At 35.4% G+C, this 21,758-nt stretch overlaps 1 protein-coding gene across 10 annotated transcripts in view; it reads left to right on the top strand.

Annotated features, from left to right (window-relative positions):
- Positions 1 to 21,758, top strand: part of LOC121327869 (roundabout homolog 2-like) — a 265,965-nt gene that overhangs the window by 156,639 nt on the left and 87,568 nt on the right. For all 10 annotated transcript variants that reach the window (XM_041272163.1, XM_041272161.1, XM_041272155.1 and 7 more), the window contains exons 3-5: positions 7,326 to 7,483; positions 8,400 to 8,520; positions 10,959 to 11,097. In XM_041272163.1, coding sequence (XP_041128097.1) covers positions 7,326 to 7,483; positions 8,400 to 8,520; positions 10,959 to 11,097 — 418 coding nt within the window. The remainder of the gene's footprint in view (positions 1 to 7,325; positions 7,484 to 8,399; positions 8,521 to 10,958; positions 11,098 to 21,758) is intronic.

The following is a 21,758-nucleotide window of genomic DNA, read 5'->3' as shown; positions in this document are numbered from 1 at the left end:
AGTGCTGAGTCCACACTGTTAACCCTTTCTGGACCAAGCATTTTTCAGTGGGATGCTCCCCCAGGACATATTGATGTTTGGGCAAATCGCAAGACATTGTTTCACCTGAGTGATTGCAATGACATAATACACATTTATTCTCAGAGTCTTTATAACCAATAATGGACACTACTTGGCTTTATTTTCTCAAAATAAATATTTATAAATATAATAATAGTTATTAATTCTGTTATTATCAGTAATAAGGAAAAACAAAAACATACCTGATAAATTATGTTCACGAAATGTTGTATACTATTGTAACAAAGTGCCCTCCCCTGTGTATATTATCTGTTATGTGTTGCGTGTGGTGTGTTTAAATGTTGGTGTATAGACATTGGTACGCGGGATATAAACGGGTCTGTGTAACACAAGTGTTTAAAATGTATATGTGTATTTAGGCACGAGGATTGCGCAGCACTTCACGTGCAAGTAAAATGTAGTAATATGTGAGCACGGGGAATTGCACTTTATTAATTCACGTGCTGGGATTCAAGTGAATAATTAATTGGTAATTGAATCCCAGCACAACAGTATATATAGATGCACGTTGTCACATACTCGCGGTTGGGTGTTCGGTGAGTGGAGAACGGGATTGGAGACGGAGGTAATAATAAATAATAATAATAATAATAATAATAATAATAATAATAATAATAATAATAATAATAATAATAATAACGTAAAGTATCTGCTCACCATATTTTTGTTTAGTACTAGTCCATTTTTGTTTGTCTTTTTATTTTGGCATAGAGTGCCGTGTCCTGTTGTTTTCTGTTTGTTTAAACCCTTTTATTTACAATAAACCGGCGCAAGCAAGCGCCATCATCATTTCAACTCATCTGTCCTGTCTATGTGTATTTCATTCCTTCCTGGTTCTGACGCCGCCCACTTGGCCGTCTCTGTGACAACTATATATATATATATATATATATATGCTGCTTATTAAAAACCTCTCAGTTCCCAGCACTATACAATAACACAGGCCTACGAGCAGCAAACTGTGGGTGCTCAATACCCTAATGTTGACGAGGCCTTGCTTTTGTGGTGAAAAAATGCCCATAATCAGAGTGTGCCTGTATCAGGGATCACTATGAAATGTAAGGCAGAGAACTTTGCACAGCAGCTGGGATATGTAGATTTTAAAAGCAGTTCATTTGCAATGTATACTTTTTTAGAAGTTCATTTACAACTGTATTTTTAATACAATGCCCGTTATTTTTAAATGCATAATACTTTTCATTGTACTGTAATTGAAATTTGATTTCAGTATTACTGTAATGTCAATAAAAACATTAGTTTAGACTACTCATAATACAAATTACTGATACAACAATTTTTTATGGGTTTCTTGAAATGTGTATTAATGACAGTCAACTGTATTTCCATACATACTTCACCACTGAAGTGTGAAAGAACACACATAAACATATTTTATAATGAGAAATTAAACTGTAGCATTGAGCTATAGTTACTAAAGGGGTTTTAGTTCCTGTTAAATCCTTAGCAATGTTCTTCATTGACATAAAAGAAAATACATGCATTGAATATCATTTAGAGACTTTAATGGAAAAAACAAACCAAAAAAAAAAAAAAACTTTATCATTAGGATGTTGGATGCCCCATGGCTATGAGCTCTATGTGCACAGTGAAACAATTCAGAAAATATTTCATACAAAGATCAAATCACAGTGATGGTACTCAAAGAAGCAAATCTGAATTTGAACACTATTAACCTAACCCCAATTTTAAAAGGAAATAAAAACATACTGTAGAAATTTATTTAAATTGTATTCCTTACTTGTCTGTGTACAATGTTAATAAATGCATATCCCCTATCCAATTGTCATTAAAATTGAATTATATAAATTTCCTGATACTTTGAATTTTATACCGGCCAACTTTAGCAGTTGCTTATTGTAAATGACTTCTTGTAATATCGATTCATTTTAACACAAATGTATTCTTTGAGCAAACATTTTGAATTAAACAACTTGTGTAAAGGATATTGGGATAAGCATCCAGATTAGTGTGTATTTAGCTGTATTTCACTGCTGTTTTGGGACTATAGATCCTATGATGCATTTCGAGTTGCCATAGCCAGTTTTCGAGTAAGCCATACTACTCATGCATTCTTCCCATGAAGTCGTGCAAAAAATGTGCATTATCCTTCACCGCTATGCAAGAAAAAGAAAGATGATGCTGCAGATTTCAACACTCCCACAAACACTTTGTCAATGTATCTCTGCGTGTTGTTGGAATATTTATAACTGGGTCCTGAGGATCATGCACAGAGATAGAAATATAGAAAACAAATGGTGGTTTATTAGAAATATAGTGAACAAATGGTGGTTTATTAGAAATATAGTGAAGAAATGGTGGTTTATTAAAACCAGTCTGAAAGAAACATGACACAGCATAAAAATGCAATTATACAACTATGTTCTCTGACTTCAGGTCCCTGATCATCTGCTTCTAGTTTCCAAAACTTCCACTGACAGCCTCATAACATTAGTCTTTACAAAATGCCTAAATAATAACACCTTCAAGCAACTCTATAAATCTACAATTTAAACTTGTCCCTTTTTAACATTAACATGATCCCAAGACACATTCCTAACTGTATTTTAATAAATTGTTCCTTTCACACCTTAAGCATATTAAACCAGAAGTAATGTTTTAGCAAGGCTACACAGTCTATGTGCAGTCCTGGCCACATGTTCAACAAGAACAATGAAAAACACTTTCCAACCACTCTCTGATTCCTGAAGAAATATGAAATAGCAAATAAAAAAAAAAAAAGTATACTCTCTGACTCCAGGACCCTGATCTGCTTCTTCCAAAACTTCCTTTGACAGCCTACTACAGTGCTTTCTGCAACTCAAGTTAGAATGACTGTAACACCAAGAACCCCTTTGGAAGTTAAGTAGTCTTTTAGTATATATATAGATTGCAAGTTCAAGAGTCTCTGAGTCCTGCTTACACAATATATACCTTTATAAATCTAATTTACAATTGCATTTTCAATAACATGCACAGTACTTTTTAAAATGTATAATACTTTTCATTGGATGGTTGCCACCTCTGAGACACACAAAAAATGGCTATTAATTCCTATTAATGAGAGTTGACTGTAAGTGTTAGGGTAAAATAATTAAGGCAATGGCAACAAAAAATAGAGCATGCCAGTCAAATGATTGTATTATGGCTACTGTTCCATTCTACCCCAGATTTGTTCCCTTGTAGTCTTTTGTACTTCCAGTTAGGAAATGTTGCACTGCCAGTATAGTGTGTGCACTTCATTGCTTACTGAAGTTTGACATACCAACATTTACAAGGAAGACCACTGCCATCAGGAACATAACTATGAAAGGAGCCATAACATCAAGACATGCTTTTGGGGTCCACAATAAGTTGTATTTAGACCAATCAGAAAAGTATTAAAACATTGCTAACAAGTCCTAAAATTTCAGTCCTGCAAATTCTGTCTCAATTTAACTTTCTTTATTTGAAAGTATAAGTATGTGTTTTTGGCAAGCTTTCAATAAGTCACATCAAAGATCATACAGAGGTTAACACAATGCAAGTTGCTACCTGCTGTTTTGGGTGTTGGCAACGGTGAAGCACAGGTTGCTGAATCACTAAGAGTACATTTATATTTTGCTGGTATCTGTTTATATTGCCTGCAGCCAGTCTGACAGATGCAGCTATATTATAAGTCAGTTCAATTTGCAGAGAGGGGAACAAAACATAAGCAGGGTTTGCTCTTTCCTCAGAGGCTCAATATATTTGGGAAAAAAGGAAGAAAAAAGAGACAGGATAAGAATGCAATTATTCTGAGCCTCCTGACAGGCCCATAGCTTTTCCTTCTAGGCTTTTCTGCTTTGACCATCAATGAGGGGCTCGGGGGACTATGGGGCAGATTGAAAAAGTAGCAGCAGACAGATGGTTATTTGTAATCATTATGTAAATGTAAATCCTATAAAGATGGGTTTCTAGAGCCTGGGAGACTGTTATAGAAGTGAAAGCAGGATTGTGGGAGAAGTATGGCTCCTATAGTAATTCAGACCTCTTCAAATAGCTTTCTCTAAAATGTTTTCTCTAAAATGAACAACGCTTTAACAGAAATGTGTGGACTTAATCCCTTTTCCCTCCCACTGTCCTGAGTTAATGGACACTGGTGACCGGGTCCCTGGATTCTGGCCTAGTCTGGCAGGTGCTGGTTGCTGGTGGCACTTGCTCGCCATGGTGGCAGGGACCTTTACTCAACTGTGGCAGGTGCTCTGCCTGCAAGGGTTTCTAACGCTTGCACTGCAAGCCTTGATCCATGCCATCTTTGTGCACATGGTTGTTTGACTCTACTATTTACCTCTCATTTTTCTAGATCTTTGTTTATTTTACAGTAAAATGTATGCCACTAATGACTAACGACTAGCAAGAGCTGGTAAAGGTGTTGTAGCAGTGGGGCTTTCTATTTATATTTAAAATGTTAATTACTTTTCTAGTAATTATTACTGCTGCACATTTACAGTGAAAGAATAAATTAATAAAAAAAAAACAATTTACATTTTCATTCACTATGTTTTTTTCTTGATAACCCCAGCTGTACAATTACACACTACATGCTCCTCATGTATTGTGCACCTTTTCAATGAAGCAATATTTTTTCCTTTTTTCAAATGCTGCGAACAATTACGCAAATCTTAAGTAAATCTTAAGCAGACAGCTACACCAGTAGTTTATTTATGATGCATACACATTTCACTGTAGCCATTTTCAGCCTGACAAAGGGGTAAAGTAATAGGTGTACAAAGAGTTGAATTACTAGGATTTCTTTTTTAAACATCATCAAAAAAAACAAACAATGGAAATTTTCAAGAACCTGGAATATGATGTGATGATGAACCTGGATATGATATGTTTTTTTATGAATCTGTAATAACTTTAAAGGCTTTGGTTTGTGCTTTCTTTTGTGCATGGTTTAATTTATGTAGCGCATAAAAACAGCATTTACTGTAACAGCTCTTGGGTAATTGATCTTAAAGCTTTTTAAAAAAAATATACAACACAAGGCCCTCTTGTGAAGATCTGGTGAATTAGGAATCATTTCAGCGCACAGGGGCCTGTTAGCAAGGCCTAATCCCTCTTTACACTATTGGGATTTGCATAAGAACCTGGCAAGTAGCTCTTAATTTAGTTTTCAAACAGCCCCTTTTTTTTAACAGTCTGAAGCCAATCCTCAGTGCAACTGATTGTGAGTGGTAAGCTTAGTCAGAATACTCTAGTCTTGGTTGCAACTTTTATCTGCCCTTGCAAAATATTTTAAGGCCCTCCTAGACGGTCTAGCTATCAGGAAAATTTGTAAGGCAGACTGACATTGTTTACTGTGGATGCAGGTTTTCCAAAACATATGTTTAATAATCATGGCACAGCTACTTTACAGTGTCCCTGCTCTGGGAGCACTCTTTCAACACCAGTTTGGTTTATTAAAAAACTGAATGCATTGTTTATGTCCATTCCATTTCAGTAGAAATACAAGAATACTATGTAGTATCAGTAGGGGACTGAGGTTAGGAGAATAGTTTAAGAAAAGGACTGTGAAGCAGTGCAGATCAATCTCTTTGTATTTGCATCTGATGCTTGAAACAAAATGTACATGCTTGATAGCAGGATGTCCAAACTTAATCCTGGACACCAAATGTGGCCCTCAGACCTGCCTCCCTACCCCTTGACCTCTCATACCCCTTCTCCACTAACACGGTACACTATGGGTACGGATGATTCTCCACTGACTATTTGTCGAGCCGAGCAAGAACCAAACCATGAAACTCTGGCCTCATAAGGCATCTGAATCCAGCTGCTAGCCCAGCTGAGCCAGCGGTAAGGTTAAGGATTTTCATCATTACGTTGCATCAGTCAGTACACTCCAGAAAGAAAAACAACAAACATGCCGGGCAGCGACTGTGATCACAGAAAAACACAGCTTTGGGACACTGAGGAAGTGCAGGCTCTAGTTTCTGTGTGGGCAGATAGAAGTGTTCAGGAAGACTGGAGTCGTGCATCAGAAATGAGAACTTTTATGCCCGACTTTCTGAAGATTTTAAGCAAATGAACATAAACCACGGGTATGGTACACTTAACTCACACACTCATCCATAACCTTTATTATATTAATATAAAGAAAAAAATGCAGAAAATAAAACAATTCTAAACTTATTTACAAAAATATAGTCAAACAAAATACCGAACAGCTGTACCATGCATACAACTTGGCTCTCGTTGTGCTTGCGCAGATTTTTTGTTTTGTTTTTTAAGCATCCAAACAAAAAACAACAACGGGATACCTTTGACAAATCATATTTTTAAAACCTTCTTTTTTCCCCTTCAACAGAACTAACTGAACTTTAGTGAGTCGATAAAATTAGTAAAATGTGTTGATTATAAAGACATTCCTAAATATATTAACAAAATATAGCTGTGCAAGATACAGCTGTACCATTGGTTTATTAATTTTTGAACACCATTTGTTTGTGTATCTTTTGGCAAACTGAGTTAATTAATAGCAATAATTAATAACAACTGTCTTTCATTGCATGTCACATCAGTAGCACGGCTTGACTCTGCAGTGGTAAAACAACCCAGACTCTCCTTAATCTCACCATGAGGGCTCGGTACGGCCTTGGCACAGCTCGGCTGTATAGTGGAAAAGAGGCATCAGTTGTGCTCAGGCCACTGGCATATTGTCTCATACAAATTGTACCTGTACGTTAAACACCAACATGTTCGGGAGATTGTTCAAATTCTATTCCTAATTGGCTAATGGTTCAAATTTACTTTTTTCTTCACCATGTTATTTAAAAAATGCTCTGTCTGATTTGCTATCAGCTCAGTTCTGTCCCTTCATGGGCCCACTGTAGACAGATGCTTGTTGCTACCATTTAGTGAGAGGTAGATTTGACACTTTTGAGTATGTCGGGTATCAATATATTATTGTATGGAAGAGTAATAAATACATAAATAATTAAGACTCTATTAAATGACTGATCCTATTTCAGTTTTGAGATACCCTTGCCATCAGAGTCTTTGGAATCGTGTGTGAATACAGTAAATAGACCACCCACAGTATTTCGATTTTATTTGGAGAGCTATTGTTTTTTGTGGAAGATGCTTTGTACTATAATTGCCTTCTCACAGCTTCAATAGGAACCTCCAGGGCTGCAATGCAGACAAAGCATCCTATTTGCTGTTCATGAGCTTTGATTCCTGATGCCTTGTTGTTTTTGCAGTGTTGCGGGATGATTTCCGACAGAACCCCATGGATGTTGTTGTGGCTGCTGGAGAACCAGCAATTTTGGAATGCCAGCCCCCACGTGGTCACCCTGAACCAACCATTTACTGGAAAAAAGACAAAGTGCGCATTGATGATAAAGAAGACAGGATCACAGTAAGTACATGCTGTATATTTAATTTTAATTGTAGGCCTGTGTTCACCCAGCTTACTGAAGATGACAAATGATTTTTTTTTTTCACATACATAAAAACATAATACTCTCTTAATGAAACACAGTGGATAAATAACATCTGAAAATAAGGTTAAAATAATTATTTAATTTTGCTTTGAGTATATGTCAAGAGGCACAGGTTAAAAGGGCTAAAAAGACACACACATACACAAATTTTCAGAAATTCACAAAACAGTTCCCTCAGAGGCATCCATTACGCCAACATATTTTACATATATTCTCCATATAAGTGCAGGTATTTTGTATAAGCATGTATTATTACATCTGACCATAATGGCATTTTGAGTATGCTTTTGTTTCCACATCACACTGACTTACATAAATGAAGGCTCCATTTGTATCCAAAGTATATCACTAATGGAGATCATGAATATATCTCCACAGGGTAATGACCCCACTGACAGTGGGCAACCTAAAATTGTCTTTAAAATAGTACAGTAGCTTTAAAAAGGTCTATCACCCTTATAATTAAACTGTCACACAATAGAAGTTTCAATATGCTAACAGAGAACAAGGGGTTGAACTGTTTTTTAAGGGTCCTCATTCAAAATGGGGAACCTTTTATACGATTTATGTCTGTCACACAATAATTGGTGAACACTATAACTGCTTTGAATTTTCTCAGCCTTGAATCATCCACTCCTATTCTCGTTTATATGTGGGTGTAATGTGACTGGCGATTTTATACACATTTTAACTGATATATTAATGTTGTCCACAATTATGAGGACCTTCTGTCTGCATGTGCACCTGCTTCAATACAAATTTAACAAACAGCGTAAGTCAAAATGCAAATGCACATTTATTCATAATAGGTCATATATTTTTAAATAACAGATCAGAAGTGGAAAGCTGATGATCTCCAACACCAGAAAGAGTGATGCAGGCATGTACATCTGCGTAGGGACCAACATGGTGGGAGAAAGAGACAGTGAAACTGCACAACTAACAGTGTTTGGTAAGAAATCGAATGGAGTCTAAAGTTCATCTTCATGAATTGTGGTATTCTCAGAAACAAGTTTGTTCATCGTGGCAGCAAGTTCTCCTTGACAAGGCATTTAATTCCAGTCTTGCTAGGTCTGTGATGATTGGAAAACAGGTTAACTGCACGACTGTGCTTCATAATGTACAGAAATTTAACCGTTTAATTGTGTGAAAAATCTGCCTCCATTAACAAATATGAAATGGTATGTTGAACTGCTACAGTATTAATCTTTACCTTTCGGAATTCAAATGGCTTTTTAAATGAAAATTAATTGGCTTTGTTAAGAATGTAAAAGGCCTTATTCACGAGTTGCTCCTTGTCTAAGCATGTGCCGCCATCCATGATGATTGTTCATTATGGCAATTTACACATAATGCATACTGATTTAAACAGAACTTTAGATTGCAATAGAAACTCACAGCATCAATACACGTATTATTAGATCAGCAGGAATCCTGATGGACATTTTAAATTGATTTGTATGGCAGTACAATCTATTGGATTATCATGACTATTATGATTAGTTTATTAGTTTATTTATTTATTAAAACAATGTCAAATGTATATTTAGATGGCTTTAAATAAATACAGTGAAGCCTTTTGTGTACGATCATAAAGCGCTTTAAACAGATTGCATAGTTGCAGAAGGCTTCTCTCTCTCCAGTCCTTTTGCGGTAGAACTGAGGTAGAACTTTTAGGCCTGCTACAACTTTAGGCCATAAATCCTAACTTGCAGCCAATTTTAATTTAATTTAATTTAATTTAAAACTAGTTTCTTTAACAGCTTTTTTTCTATTTGTCTCCCCTTTACAGCATTGTATTATAGATGTACATAAAACAAAAGAAAACAAACATTTCTTACAAAATAACGTCTCAATAATTTGTAAGGGGTCAAGTTAAAAACTTTTTGTAAGCTTGATTTAAATGGTTACCAAAAGGATCACCATTAGGAACAATTGATTAGCGCAATGACAATAATGCTGCAGCTAAATTCCATTCTAAAGGTTTATTGCTTTTTTAAAAATAAAATATATACATTTTCAAACTCTTAGTTTAATCTTTAGTTATACTGTGTATAATTAAACTGGTTAATAGTATAGACTATTGTTTTTTTTTTTTTCTGTAATTTTAGTTAGTATTTCCTTAAAGTAGTTAAATTCAACTCTGTACATATCTCAAATTATTTAAAATAAATTTAACCCAATGATGGAAACGTCAATCAATACACTTCGTGGTCTTGAAGGATACAGTTGTAAGGATCTCCTGGCATGTGCATATTTTAGAATTGTAAAGTGAATTAAAACCCAGTAAACTGCACTGATTGGCACTGAAAAGAATAGAAAGAGCTCACAATATACTTAACAACAAAATAATAAAGAAGTGTATCTAAGCACTGCACACACAGACTGTTTCAAGACATCAGTGGGGAAAAACCAATAAGATAAAAATTACAGGGCCATATGTTTATATTTTAGATGAAAGAACATATGCTAGAAATGTCTAATGTTTTATGGAAATATATACAGATATGACCATTTTCCCCAAATGCATTCTTTGCGTTGTAATGTGCATGCATCACAAAAAACAGCACTATATAAATGTAACTATCAGCAATAAATGAAATATGCATAATGCTGAGGGGCAGTAAGACCTAAATAAATACTCCCCCAACAGCTAAATTCCCTGTGAAGGCTGGTGAAATGTTTTTTGTCACAATATCCATCTTACAACATCTGGCCCTTTAATCTGACAGTTTTAGATCCAACCTACCAAATACTGGGCCTTTGGATTGAGAGGTTGTGGGTTCAGTTGTTTTTAGCTTCGACATAGTAGAGAATCTGTCTTGATTACCTTGAAAACATCAGATTTGTAAGCCGACTTGACATTGACTGGCCTATTCTATTGTAGCCAACACTGGCAAGCAACACTCGTGTTTCCAAGGAGATGAATGCATAAAGCAGGATGTTTTCAATCGAGTTAGTTCCACAAAAAGAAATGCAGATGCACTAGATTTCCACACTGCACTTTATTTATGCAACATTAGCTCTAGAATCTATTAAGATTTTCTTGGCCTCTTCCTTACTTATCTGCTTAAAATGTGAGTGTTTCCATCACCCATGGTCCACCTTCATTGATTTAATTGTATTGCTGTTGTAGGCATTACATTTTGGATACTGAACCCATTTTAAATGCTACACATTCTTTAGTGAATAGCTTTTTAAATGGTTATGTTTCAGCAGATTGAAACTTAGTGGAAAGCTTGCAGGCATTTGACAAGGTACCCCAGAAAGAAAAGCGGTAAAGCATTTATCAAAATGAATTGTGTTTCCAGAGCTTTAAGAAATGATCGACGATAATAACCCAACTTGTTTTTGGCAACACTGCTTGCTTCCTATTCTTTCCCTCTAAAGAGCGGCCTACGTTTCTGAGGCAACCGATTAACCAGGTGGTCCTTGAGGAAGAGCTGGTGGAGTTTCGATGTCAGGTGCAGGGGGACCCGCAGCCCACTGTGCGCTGGAGGAAAGATGACGCTGATCTACCCAGAGGACGGTAAGGAGGAAAGAGCTTAAACACTTTCCTAGGTAACAATGAAACAGTCAGGAAAATATATTTGTCACAATAAACATGCATGCAAATGTTTAGTGGCTGTTTTACAGCTTCCTGTAGCTGTCATTTATTATTGGCAGAAAATAAATACATTGGTTGTTAAAACTCAAGTGTGACCAAGACTACCTAGCTGTTGCCCAGAGGAGAGGTGTTAAGACGTTATTAATTAGTGTCAAGCGACCTCTACACAAAAAGTTGTTTATGTCTGTCCTTCGTAGTGATATCTGGAATGGATGAAAATATTACAGAATGTCTTTATTGGCCATGTTCCAAATACTGTTTGTAAGCAACTCCATTGTTTTTGACAATTTTGAAGCCACATGGAGAGTAGAATATCGGACCCACTAAATGTCATAAAGATCCCTATAGCCTTTAAGTTATATCACTACTTACAGTAACATACTTCCGTAAAGTGTAGACATATAAGGTCCTGTAACGGTGGAGAACATGGGTGTGGATATTCGCTGATTGACAGGAGCCCAAGACTGTGTTTTTTGTTGACACGGCACACAGATTTTATTTACATAGACACAGACAGACTCACGTGGCGCTACCAGAGATAGTAGCTCAGTGAGGATATACATTAAAAAGCCTGAATATGGCTAGTGCTAGCGCTACTCCCCTACATGGGAGGTCCCGCTCGTAGACCTCGCAATACTTTAGGTGGTCTACTATCCCCGAACTAATCCCTGATTGTAATACCAGTTAACCAAACCAAAGCTCTGGATATACAAACAGTCGCTGGTGGTTGTGGCTTCCTTTTCATAGACCCGGCCATTTAAACTGGTACCTGTGTACCGTACATTTTTTCAGCAGTTGAAAAAAACATGTATCATCGTTGTCCAGCACCAAAAATAAAAGTATATCAAATATATAATGACCAAACATCTTTATATGACTTGTAACACATAACATTTCTTTATCATGATTTACTGTACTTCTGATGTTTTGCAAGTCAGAAAAAAACTGTATTTTTTGGCATGAGATAAAAGCAAGTGGTTACCTGTTACTAAGCGACAAAACGTTATTGATTTATCTAGTTATATTTTCATCGGTTGATGAAACAAGGGAAATAATTTATTATTTTCAATAATTATACATTATTTCATGGCATTGACATTACTACATGTAAACTGTAAAATACTTACTACCCTCCCTGATCTGTCTACCAGTAGCAGCAGCTGATTCATTTTGTAACGAGATATGACGAGCCGCATCATGTTCCCTCTGAGCTTGTAATGTACTAGAGTTTCAATATAACCTGGGCTTTAATTCTCATGGAATATTTCTCGGACTCAACCATGTCTCTCCGATCCATTTTCTAATTCATTATAATGTTTCATACTCGTTAAGCTCATACATTATCAGGCAGCAAAACCGATATTTTGTTTCAAGTCTGCCGATAGTAGTGACTTATTTCAATCATGGAAACAGCAAATACAATGTGTTAAGTTTACACAGCAGTTAACTTGTTTAAAGTTGCACATGATACATGCACACACACTCACAGCACTAGCAAAAACCAGGGGAAGAAAGGACAGACATCCACATACAGATACAGAAGTGGGACTCCTTATATGCTGCTCTCCATATACTGTACGTAATATTTTCACTTGTAATAATTGCCATGAAAATAAATTGCTACAGTTATCGTGAAAATAAATGTAGTACTCCATTGTATCTGAAAATATGATTTTTTTTTTTTTTTTTTTTTTTTTTTTTTAATTCATATATGTGTTTATTATTAATTTACAAATAATATTGTTAGTTTCTTACGTTTTGTCATTTTTTCACCTAAGGTTCTTTTTTCTTTTCTTTTACTTTTCTTTCTTTGATTTCCTCTTTCTCTGTCAGTCCAAACGCACACAGTTGCTAGTTGGGATTACTTTGCTTTTTATAGTGTGTTCAGTTGTTAAAGTTCCTGATTGCGCCACTAAATAAACCTGGTTTCAGCGGGTCTTAACACAGCGCTCAATTGAATATGTGGTCATCAGAATCGTTGAGGCGAAAATATTAATGATGACACACCCCGAAATTTATGCCGACATGGAGCGATAGGGCAGGCGCTATATAACCGCACAGGACATGTCTTCAGAATACCATTTCAGCGCAGAATCAGGGGTAAGCGTCGTTTGCACTTGCACTCGCATTTGCGCTGTGTTCAGAATAGAGGCACTGATCTGAATATCTCTGTTCCTTTGTTGTAATTTGGCTCTTTTTGTAGATGTCACATATTTGTAGTGCTGTTTTGTACATGTTAAATATTTTGGAGAGATTAAACTTGTTGTTTATGTACATTTCACAAATGTGTGTCATTTTATAATAGTACACAATTATGTTCATTTTGTGAAGTATATACCGAAGGCAAAAATAGATGCAAGTAGTGCTTGCTGATCATTTTCAAATGGAGATAGTGGATGGACAAATTTCTTCCCCAAGGTTGTTAACCTATAAGGTTTTTCATATTTGAAGTGGCTCCTCTTACCAAATTATTTTGACATGGTCGAATCAGTCAAGCTATGTCAGTAGTATAACTGTAAAATCATTTAGTAAAGGTCAAAATACTGAAGGGAAGATAAAAATTGGCAACAGCACAACAGTTATCTAGACTGTCTCATAGCTGCAGCTGAAAAGGATATTGCAAGCAATGAATGTTCATAACAGTATATTGTACTGTTGAGCCTGATGACCCCAGTATCCCTGGAACAGAAAGAAATGCATGCATGTATCCAGTGCCTGTAAGGCTCATTAACAATTAATGTTTCATACAAGGTTTTGGCCCTTGCATAAAAAGGAAGGCATGCAATGTGACATATTAAATAGAGGTTGCCACCAAACATTCAAGGTTTTGTTAGATCGAGATGAGCAGTGGCATGTTCCAGTTATGATGTCACAACCGAGAACGATATGGAAAACATTGAAACTGCTAAGACTCGAGCAACAACATCCATTAATTAAGATAAAATATAACATAATATTCCTGTATCTTGATTATTCCAGGTTTCTCCTGTTACTTGAGTGGTATTTATTGCTCGGACATGCCCTTTTAAGTTTTTGTGAAGAGATGTCTTCAGGTAAAAAAAAAAAAACCTATGTGCAAATTAGACAGATAAACAGTCAACAAATGTGAAGGTTTGGCTAATTAAAGCAGTCAGATGGCAGCAAATAAGACCCTACCAGCATCCACCAGATACAAGTCTATGAAACTGATATAACTGCAGTGTTTGAATTCCAGCTATATCAAGGTCAAGTGAAGGCAGGAGCTTTAAAAAAAGAAAATTAAAAAAAAGGTTAATCACTGCTCACAGAAGTATAAGGTATTGTAACTCAGAGCCAGAGTGGTGCTGCATTTTACATACAAAGGGTTTGGCATTTTAGGTTAACTGCTTCATCTGTTTGGCTGCCTCAGCCATGTGTTTACCCCATGCTCAGTATTCACTCTTGTGCTGTCTCTCTCTGTAGGGATTAGTGTTGAGCCAAGACATAGAGGGGGCTAAAAAATTCCCCAAATGGGGTTTAAGATACATACACAGTAATACAATTCTGGCATGTAACTCTGCAACCAACACACTGATTGTTTCTGAGCCACTTTTGTGTCGTGACCTGATTTGAAAACTTCTGGCAGCAACACAACTATTCAAAAAGGAATACTGTTGTAGTAAATGGAAGTCCTAGAGCTGTCAATTTTTATTATGTTTTAAATAGTCTGTGCGCTGTCCATAGGGTTTTGCCAGGACCCTCTTCAAAATTACATTTTAAAACAAAACAGTACGTTTGTAATAATAAAATCAATTAATCACTCAATTGATTGAATAATGATTCACTTAATTTGTTTTTCTTTAAGACTTAGCAATATTACTAAAATAATTTTGGCATTTGTGGACATTTCCAAACAGGTCACAAAAGGCCACTCGTACTAATGGGAGATCATTTGATAGATTTTCTTAAAGAGGTTAGTGCCCCACAATGATATTCAGTTTTTATTTATTGGTTATTTAGATACATCAATGATATATTTTGCTACAGTTTTTCTCCTTCATTGAAACCGGTTTGCAACTACTGTCTATGTAAGTCACTATGGCTGTGTTTCCATGGAAAAATAAAAATAAGTCTCACCTTTTTCTCGCACTATTTTGGTAACACCTTTTCAGGTAATTTGGGTTTCTATTAAGTTTTCTTTTAGGGACAGAAATACTCAGCTATGCTAATTTAATGCATTTTTGAGTACAAAAGTAACTCTTTTTTTGCTTTGATATGTACCCATGATAGATGCTACATAAGGCTAGTGTACAATGAATTGCACCTTATTGCTAAAGCAGAAACAGTCTAAGCAATCAACTATTTAGTCATCAAACATAAGGACAACAAACACGTAAAGGATGAGAAAAAATGTATTTCTAATCTTTGCAAAGGGCTTCATTATTTATTTATTTATTTATTGCAAAGGGTTGCATTTTTTAATTTGTAGTAGTCTCAGTATTTTTGTATAACCTTGCTTCTAAAACAACTAAACTATAAATGGAATAATTTGAAACATTGAATAAACGGTGTCACTTAAAAAATATTCTGAATGAACAGGTCTTTAAACCACTAATACTGTGTTTTCATATTTGGTCAAACATCTTGCCAGGACAACTCCCAGCAGACCTTTATTAAAAAAAAGAATTGCACAGTAAGGCGTTTAGTTATAGTAGAAAGTTGCACAAGGTTACGTCATAAACAGGATCTTCACTGCTTATGTCTCATGAACATAAGGTACGGCTTTCAGGCATTTTTCCATGCAAAATAATCTTAGTTTTTGGTCAATTTGTGCAGCTTTTTAGCATAAGAAGTCAATATCCACCCTTCTGAGTCGTACAATGTTTTTGCCACATCACATTCTCACGACATTGGAGAGAGAATGTGGAGTTTCTAAAATTTATGGAAACCCTGCCTATGAGCCAAACAGGAATGCTCCTAAAACTAACCAAAGCAGTAGTACAGGAGGTTATAAATTACATATCTAAACTCTTTAAAAGAGGCAAAATATAGGCAAATATTTTATCTTGCTATAGGGAACAACCTTTTTAAATATGTATAAAAACGATTTTCAAAACCATGCTGGGCAGCTACACTTCTAGGCTTTTTTTTTTTTTTTAAATATATTGTATTAGAAAAATGTTAAAAGAGCAAAACTGTTTTACTTCAAAAAGCAGGGATGTTATTTTTGGGGTTAGCTGAAGATAAATTGTAATTTTGAAGAATGGCTAAAGCCCAGATAAAGCTACCAGAGTACTGGCATGAAAAAAGGACTTTGACAATGAGTTTAATTTAATTAAACAGCAAAGTAAAGGAAAGAAAAAAGAGGTTCTTAGTGAGTGAACACCTAAGCAGTGGCTTTTCATTACCCTGGTTTTTACAATGAATACATCCCCCTGGATTCTCTTGAGGTTCTTTCTCCAAAGCTGCGATTGTACCTCTCTGTTTGTTGTACAGATTAAAGAATATCCATTTTCTTTTACTCCCAATGGGGGATCGCCAGTCTGCTGCATGCTAACAAATGAGTTGCAGATAAAAATATCTCTTGAAACAAAAAATACAGACGCTAACTTTAATACTAATTCTATTTTAAAGTGTGTTTTTGTTTTTAATAATATTGCAATGATTCTATATTGAGGTTTTTTTTAGTTCATTATGTTGTTACTATTCCCTTAGCTGCTTTTGCTAAATATGCTTGCAATATGGTCTTCTACCAAGTGGTGTTCCAAATGTTTTTATCCCATGGACAAAGCATTTCTTAGTCCCGAAATGTAACAAATCTGTATCTAATAGGTATCTGGTAAACATCCCACTTCATAACTCAAATGGAAAGATTCCAACTAATTTATCAGAATGTTTTGTGGCACAGCTTAATGTTAGGTCCCTGTCAAATAAGGCACTGTTTTTAAATGAATGGCACAAATCCGTCAATTTAGGTTTACTGCATCAGTCTACACCTGCAGGGTATACATTTCACAAGAAATCACGTATGATTGGTAAAGGAGGAGGTATAGCTGTTATCTATAAATCTCACTTTAATTCTAAGGTTCTGCCCCTGAAAGACTTCTCTTCATTTGAACACCTTACAGTTAGATTTCCATTGTTGTTAACTATGTGTACTTTCTATCAGTCACTGAAGTACAATTCTTCATTCATTTTTGAGATAAATGAATTATTTTCTATGTTGTTTATTGATTCTAAGAAACTGCTTATTTGTGGTGATTTCAATATACATTTGGACTCTCCTTTCACTATGGCTGTAGAGTGTAATTATATTCTTGATTCTTTTGAGCTTTCCCAAATGATTCAATCCAATGCAAATGTTCATGGACATATCTTAGATCTTTATATATGTAAAGGTAGAGAACGTTCTGATCTTGTGTTACAAGATCTAAATATATCTGGTAATATCTTAATTACAGCTAAATTAATTTTCCTTCTTTCGACCAACCTAAACAAACTAAGGACATTACTTACCATACAAAGAGTCTTAGATCGAGTGGTCTTTAATGATTGTCTTGCCTCTTCACCATTGGTAAATGTAGTACCAAGTAATGTTGATGTGGCACTTTACAATCTGACCTTGACAAACACAATTAGCCATATTGCCCCAGATAAAACTCGAATTATTAAAACAAGACGTTCTACTCCTTGGTTCAATGATGAACTTAGGGCTCTAAAACCAATTGGTATAAAACTGGAGCACCAGTGGAAGTGATCGGGTCTTGTTCTTCACAAAGAAATGTGGAAAAAACACATTCTTGATTACAGAGTAGCCCTAAATTCTGCCAGGTCTAATTATTATTCTTCTATTATAACAAGGGGCAAAGAAACCCTAGAGTACTATTTCAAACTTTTAATCAGTTTATAATGACAAAATATGATGCAGGTACTGCAGTATTGGATTGTGATAACTTTGCTAATTTCTTCACTGACAAGATTGTTACAATAAGGAATTCTCTTACACTATCTAGTGAAGATTTAACTGATGTGGGCATCAAGACCATAGTAGCTCCACATAGACATGCTCATTTTGCTACAACTGATGTTACTAATGTTTTAGATATTATCAATAAAGCTGGTTCCACCTTGTGTTCTCTTGATCCTTGGCCGACTAATATTGCCCGTCATTGACCAGATGCGATTGCTCCTGTGATTTGTAATATTGTGAATCTTTCCCTAAAAATTTCCCTAAAAACTGGAATTGTACCATCTAGTTTAAAGTTGGCAATTGTAAAGCTAGTACTTAAACAATCTACATTGGATCCTGATGTCTTGTTTCATTATCATCTAATTTCTAATTTACCTTTCCTTGCAAAAGTCTTGGAAAAGGTTGCTGTTGCTCAGTTGTCTGCAATTCTCTCTGCTAATAATCTCTTTGAGAAACTTCAATCTGGCTTTCGTAAACAACATAGTAAGGAGTCTGCACTTATAAATGTTGTTAGTGACATCCTGATGAATGCAGATGAGGGGCTGTTGTCAAGGATTGTCTTTTTGGATGTATCTGCTGCATTTGACACCATTGATCGCACAATTCTTCTTGATCGCCTTGAGAAAACTATTGGCATTACTGGCACAGTACTCTCCTGGTTGCAGTCCTACTTAACCTCCTGACATCAATTTGTGTCCTTTTGAGGATAAAAATCGGCTAATTCTCTTGTTGTTTCTGGGTTCCACAGGGCTCTGTTCTTGGTCCTTTGCTTTTTAATTTGTATATGCTACCGCTGGGTAATGTGATCAGGCAACATGGTTTTATGTCGACGACACCCAGATTTATTTTAAAATGAGTTCTGATGATGTAAACATAAACTCTAGATTATCAACTTGCTTTGATAAATTAGTGGCTTAGCTGTCAAAACATTTTTTTTTTTTTTTTGCAGTTAAATGCAAATAAAACTGAATTTCTTTTAATTGGCTCTAAAACAACATTAAATAAAACCCCACCACCAATGACCTATTACACCTATTCTTACCTGCTTTCATTGGCTGCTGGTGAAGTCATTTTTTTAAATTGTATTAATGACATTTAATGTTGTCTCTGGAAATGGCCCTGCTTACATTCATGTTATGCTTTTACCTTATATCCCCGGACTTGAGTTGAGATCTGCTTATGCAGAGGCTCTGGTGACTTCAATGATAAAATGCAGCTCTTGTGATGGAAGAGCCTTTAGTCATTATGCACCTGTATTATGGAACAATCTTCCAATCGAAAACCATAAAGCTGACTCAATAAATGCATTTAAATCAAAGCTTAAAACACATCTTTATGCAGAAGCCTTTTTGTTGATTGGGATGGTCTATTTTAGAATTTTGTTAATATGTATTTTATATTATATTGTTGTTTATTAGTATATTATTTGTCATGTGAAGTGCTTTGGGATGCCTTTGCATGAAAGGCGCTATACAAAATAAATTTGATTGATTGATTGATTGATTGATTGGTTTAACTACTGTAGAATCTTAGCGAGTTAGTTTCCGTATAGTATCGTTTTGTGTTTTCTTAAAGATAATGCTGCATAGTCAAGTGCAGAACTACACTTACAGTCTAACATTTTGCTCATAAATAGAAATATGCCTGTGTCTGTTTTTGTTTTAAGAACTTATGTTACACAATTCAGTTGGATACCTTACCAATGGACTTATACAGTAAACTGTTCTATATATGTATTAACATACATATAATAAAACAACAGCATATTTTTGTATTTCTATCCAACTAAGCTTCTATCCTAGCTCCAACAATGATTTTCTCTTTTTGGTCCTCGTATGCAATTTCATAATTATAATTAGGCTTACAATAGACAGTAACAGGGAGGTGGGGGGTCAGTTTGTATATCTGAGAAGGTGACACCACCATGATTAAACTAATGAGCTTTAAAATAACACAACAAAACCAGTTCCATTTCTCTGGGCTGTACTCCTTGCCACTCTGGAAGCTATGTGTGCCTGCTGTCTTTCTGCTCTAGCTCAGAGCAGGTGGCTCAGCTGAGTAAATACATCTTTAATGAAATTACAGGCTCCCTTGTAGGCCACACTTGCAGACACAGTCTGATTAGATGAATGTTGTGCCAAGGAATCGAAAGTGGCAGCCAGTTCAGCAAGCAAGTGGATGTTTAAATAAATGGTGGAGCCCTAGCTGTAGTAGGCAAGGCTTAAAGCAATTCTTTCTGTTCTGCAAAGAAAAGCCAGAACAGATTGAAGAGAGAACAATTCCTGTTTAACCTTACAACTGTCAGGTTCCATTACTCCATAAGAGGGGACAGCTCCAGGGAGCAAGAGTTTCTGTTTCTTCCAAAGTCGTATCATTGAGTAGTATTTTATAGGCTCCTTGTCCAGCTATAATTTGTAGTCACTACTGTACCCAAAGCTCAACCTTATCGAAGCTTGCCAAGACACTGTTGAATTAGTTCCAAATCTACTTGCCATGAAGATAAATTAGTTAGACGAAGGGTTCACGCTTTTTTTTTTTTTAACCGAATAGGCAGGAGTCCAAAATCTGGGTGTCATTTAGCCTTATTGAAAATGCACTGTGGGCCAAACACTTAACAAAGCACTCATATGAAAATTTTTTTAATTTTGTAAAGCTGAATGAATTGTTCTGAAATTTTCACTTCAGCACATAAGAGGTGCCAGCTGGTTTTTTCCTCTTCTCGACAGATTCATTCCATATGTGAGATGGTGTAGTAGTACTTCATGGAAAATACTAGCCATTTTATGGAGGTTGGCAGCACAGTAGTATAGTCAGTTTTTTCCATGTGCCTTTGACATTTGCTATTCAGTATCTTAATTGGACCGACATGAAAAAAAAAAAAAAAGTAATTTATACACATATTTTGTCCTGAAAAGCTTGTATGCATGTGGTGACATGTACAGTGGTCCAATACAACATCTTCGGTTTCTGTATCCATTTAAAAGGTTGGTAATTTCATTATAAATCTCACATGGTAAGGTTTTTGGGGGTGGGACCTAGAAAGCTTTTCCGTGAGGGAGCATTCTACAGCTATGGCAAAAAATCTTGCATCACCATATAGAATTAACAAATTTTGCTTCATAAAGTCGAACGAAACTTGATGAATAATGTTACATTGACATACTGAATTACAAACCGCTTTGTAGTTTTTCAATATGTATTGTTTTTCATATACAATACATATATTGAAACTGGCATACATTGAAAAATGGACATTTCGAAATCTAACATAAAATACTACTACTATTATGGCATCCAGTAGACTTTTGTGATATAATTTCATAGCTTATTTAATAAAATTATGTTAAATAAAATATATAAATTATGTTCATATAGTTTATTTTTTTTAAATGACTTCTCAATCCTAAAATTCTGGATGATGAGAAACTTTTGGCCATAGCTGCAGGTGGATAAAGTGCATCAAAACCCTGGACTTTTAGTTTTATGTAAAAAATATGTTATAATTTCCTACCTTATTAAATTTCATTTAAATGAACACTTGGTCAGATTAGTAGAAATGAATGCACCTTTTATACGGCTATTAGTCTTGCCTTTGCATTAAAGGGTGTTAGTCATTTTAAAACTGAAAAACAATATTATTAAATGTGAGGCAATA

Source organism: Polyodon spathula, chromosome 15 (assembly GCF_017654505.1).
Source record: "Polyodon spathula isolate WHYD16114869_AA chromosome 15, ASM1765450v1, whole genome shotgun sequence".
NCBI classification, from domain to species: Eukaryota; Metazoa; Chordata; class Actinopteri; order Acipenseriformes; family Polyodontidae; genus Polyodon; species Polyodon spathula.
The sequence above is the reverse complement of the archived record's forward strand: the minus strand, read 5'-3'. Positions and strand labels throughout refer to the sequence as shown.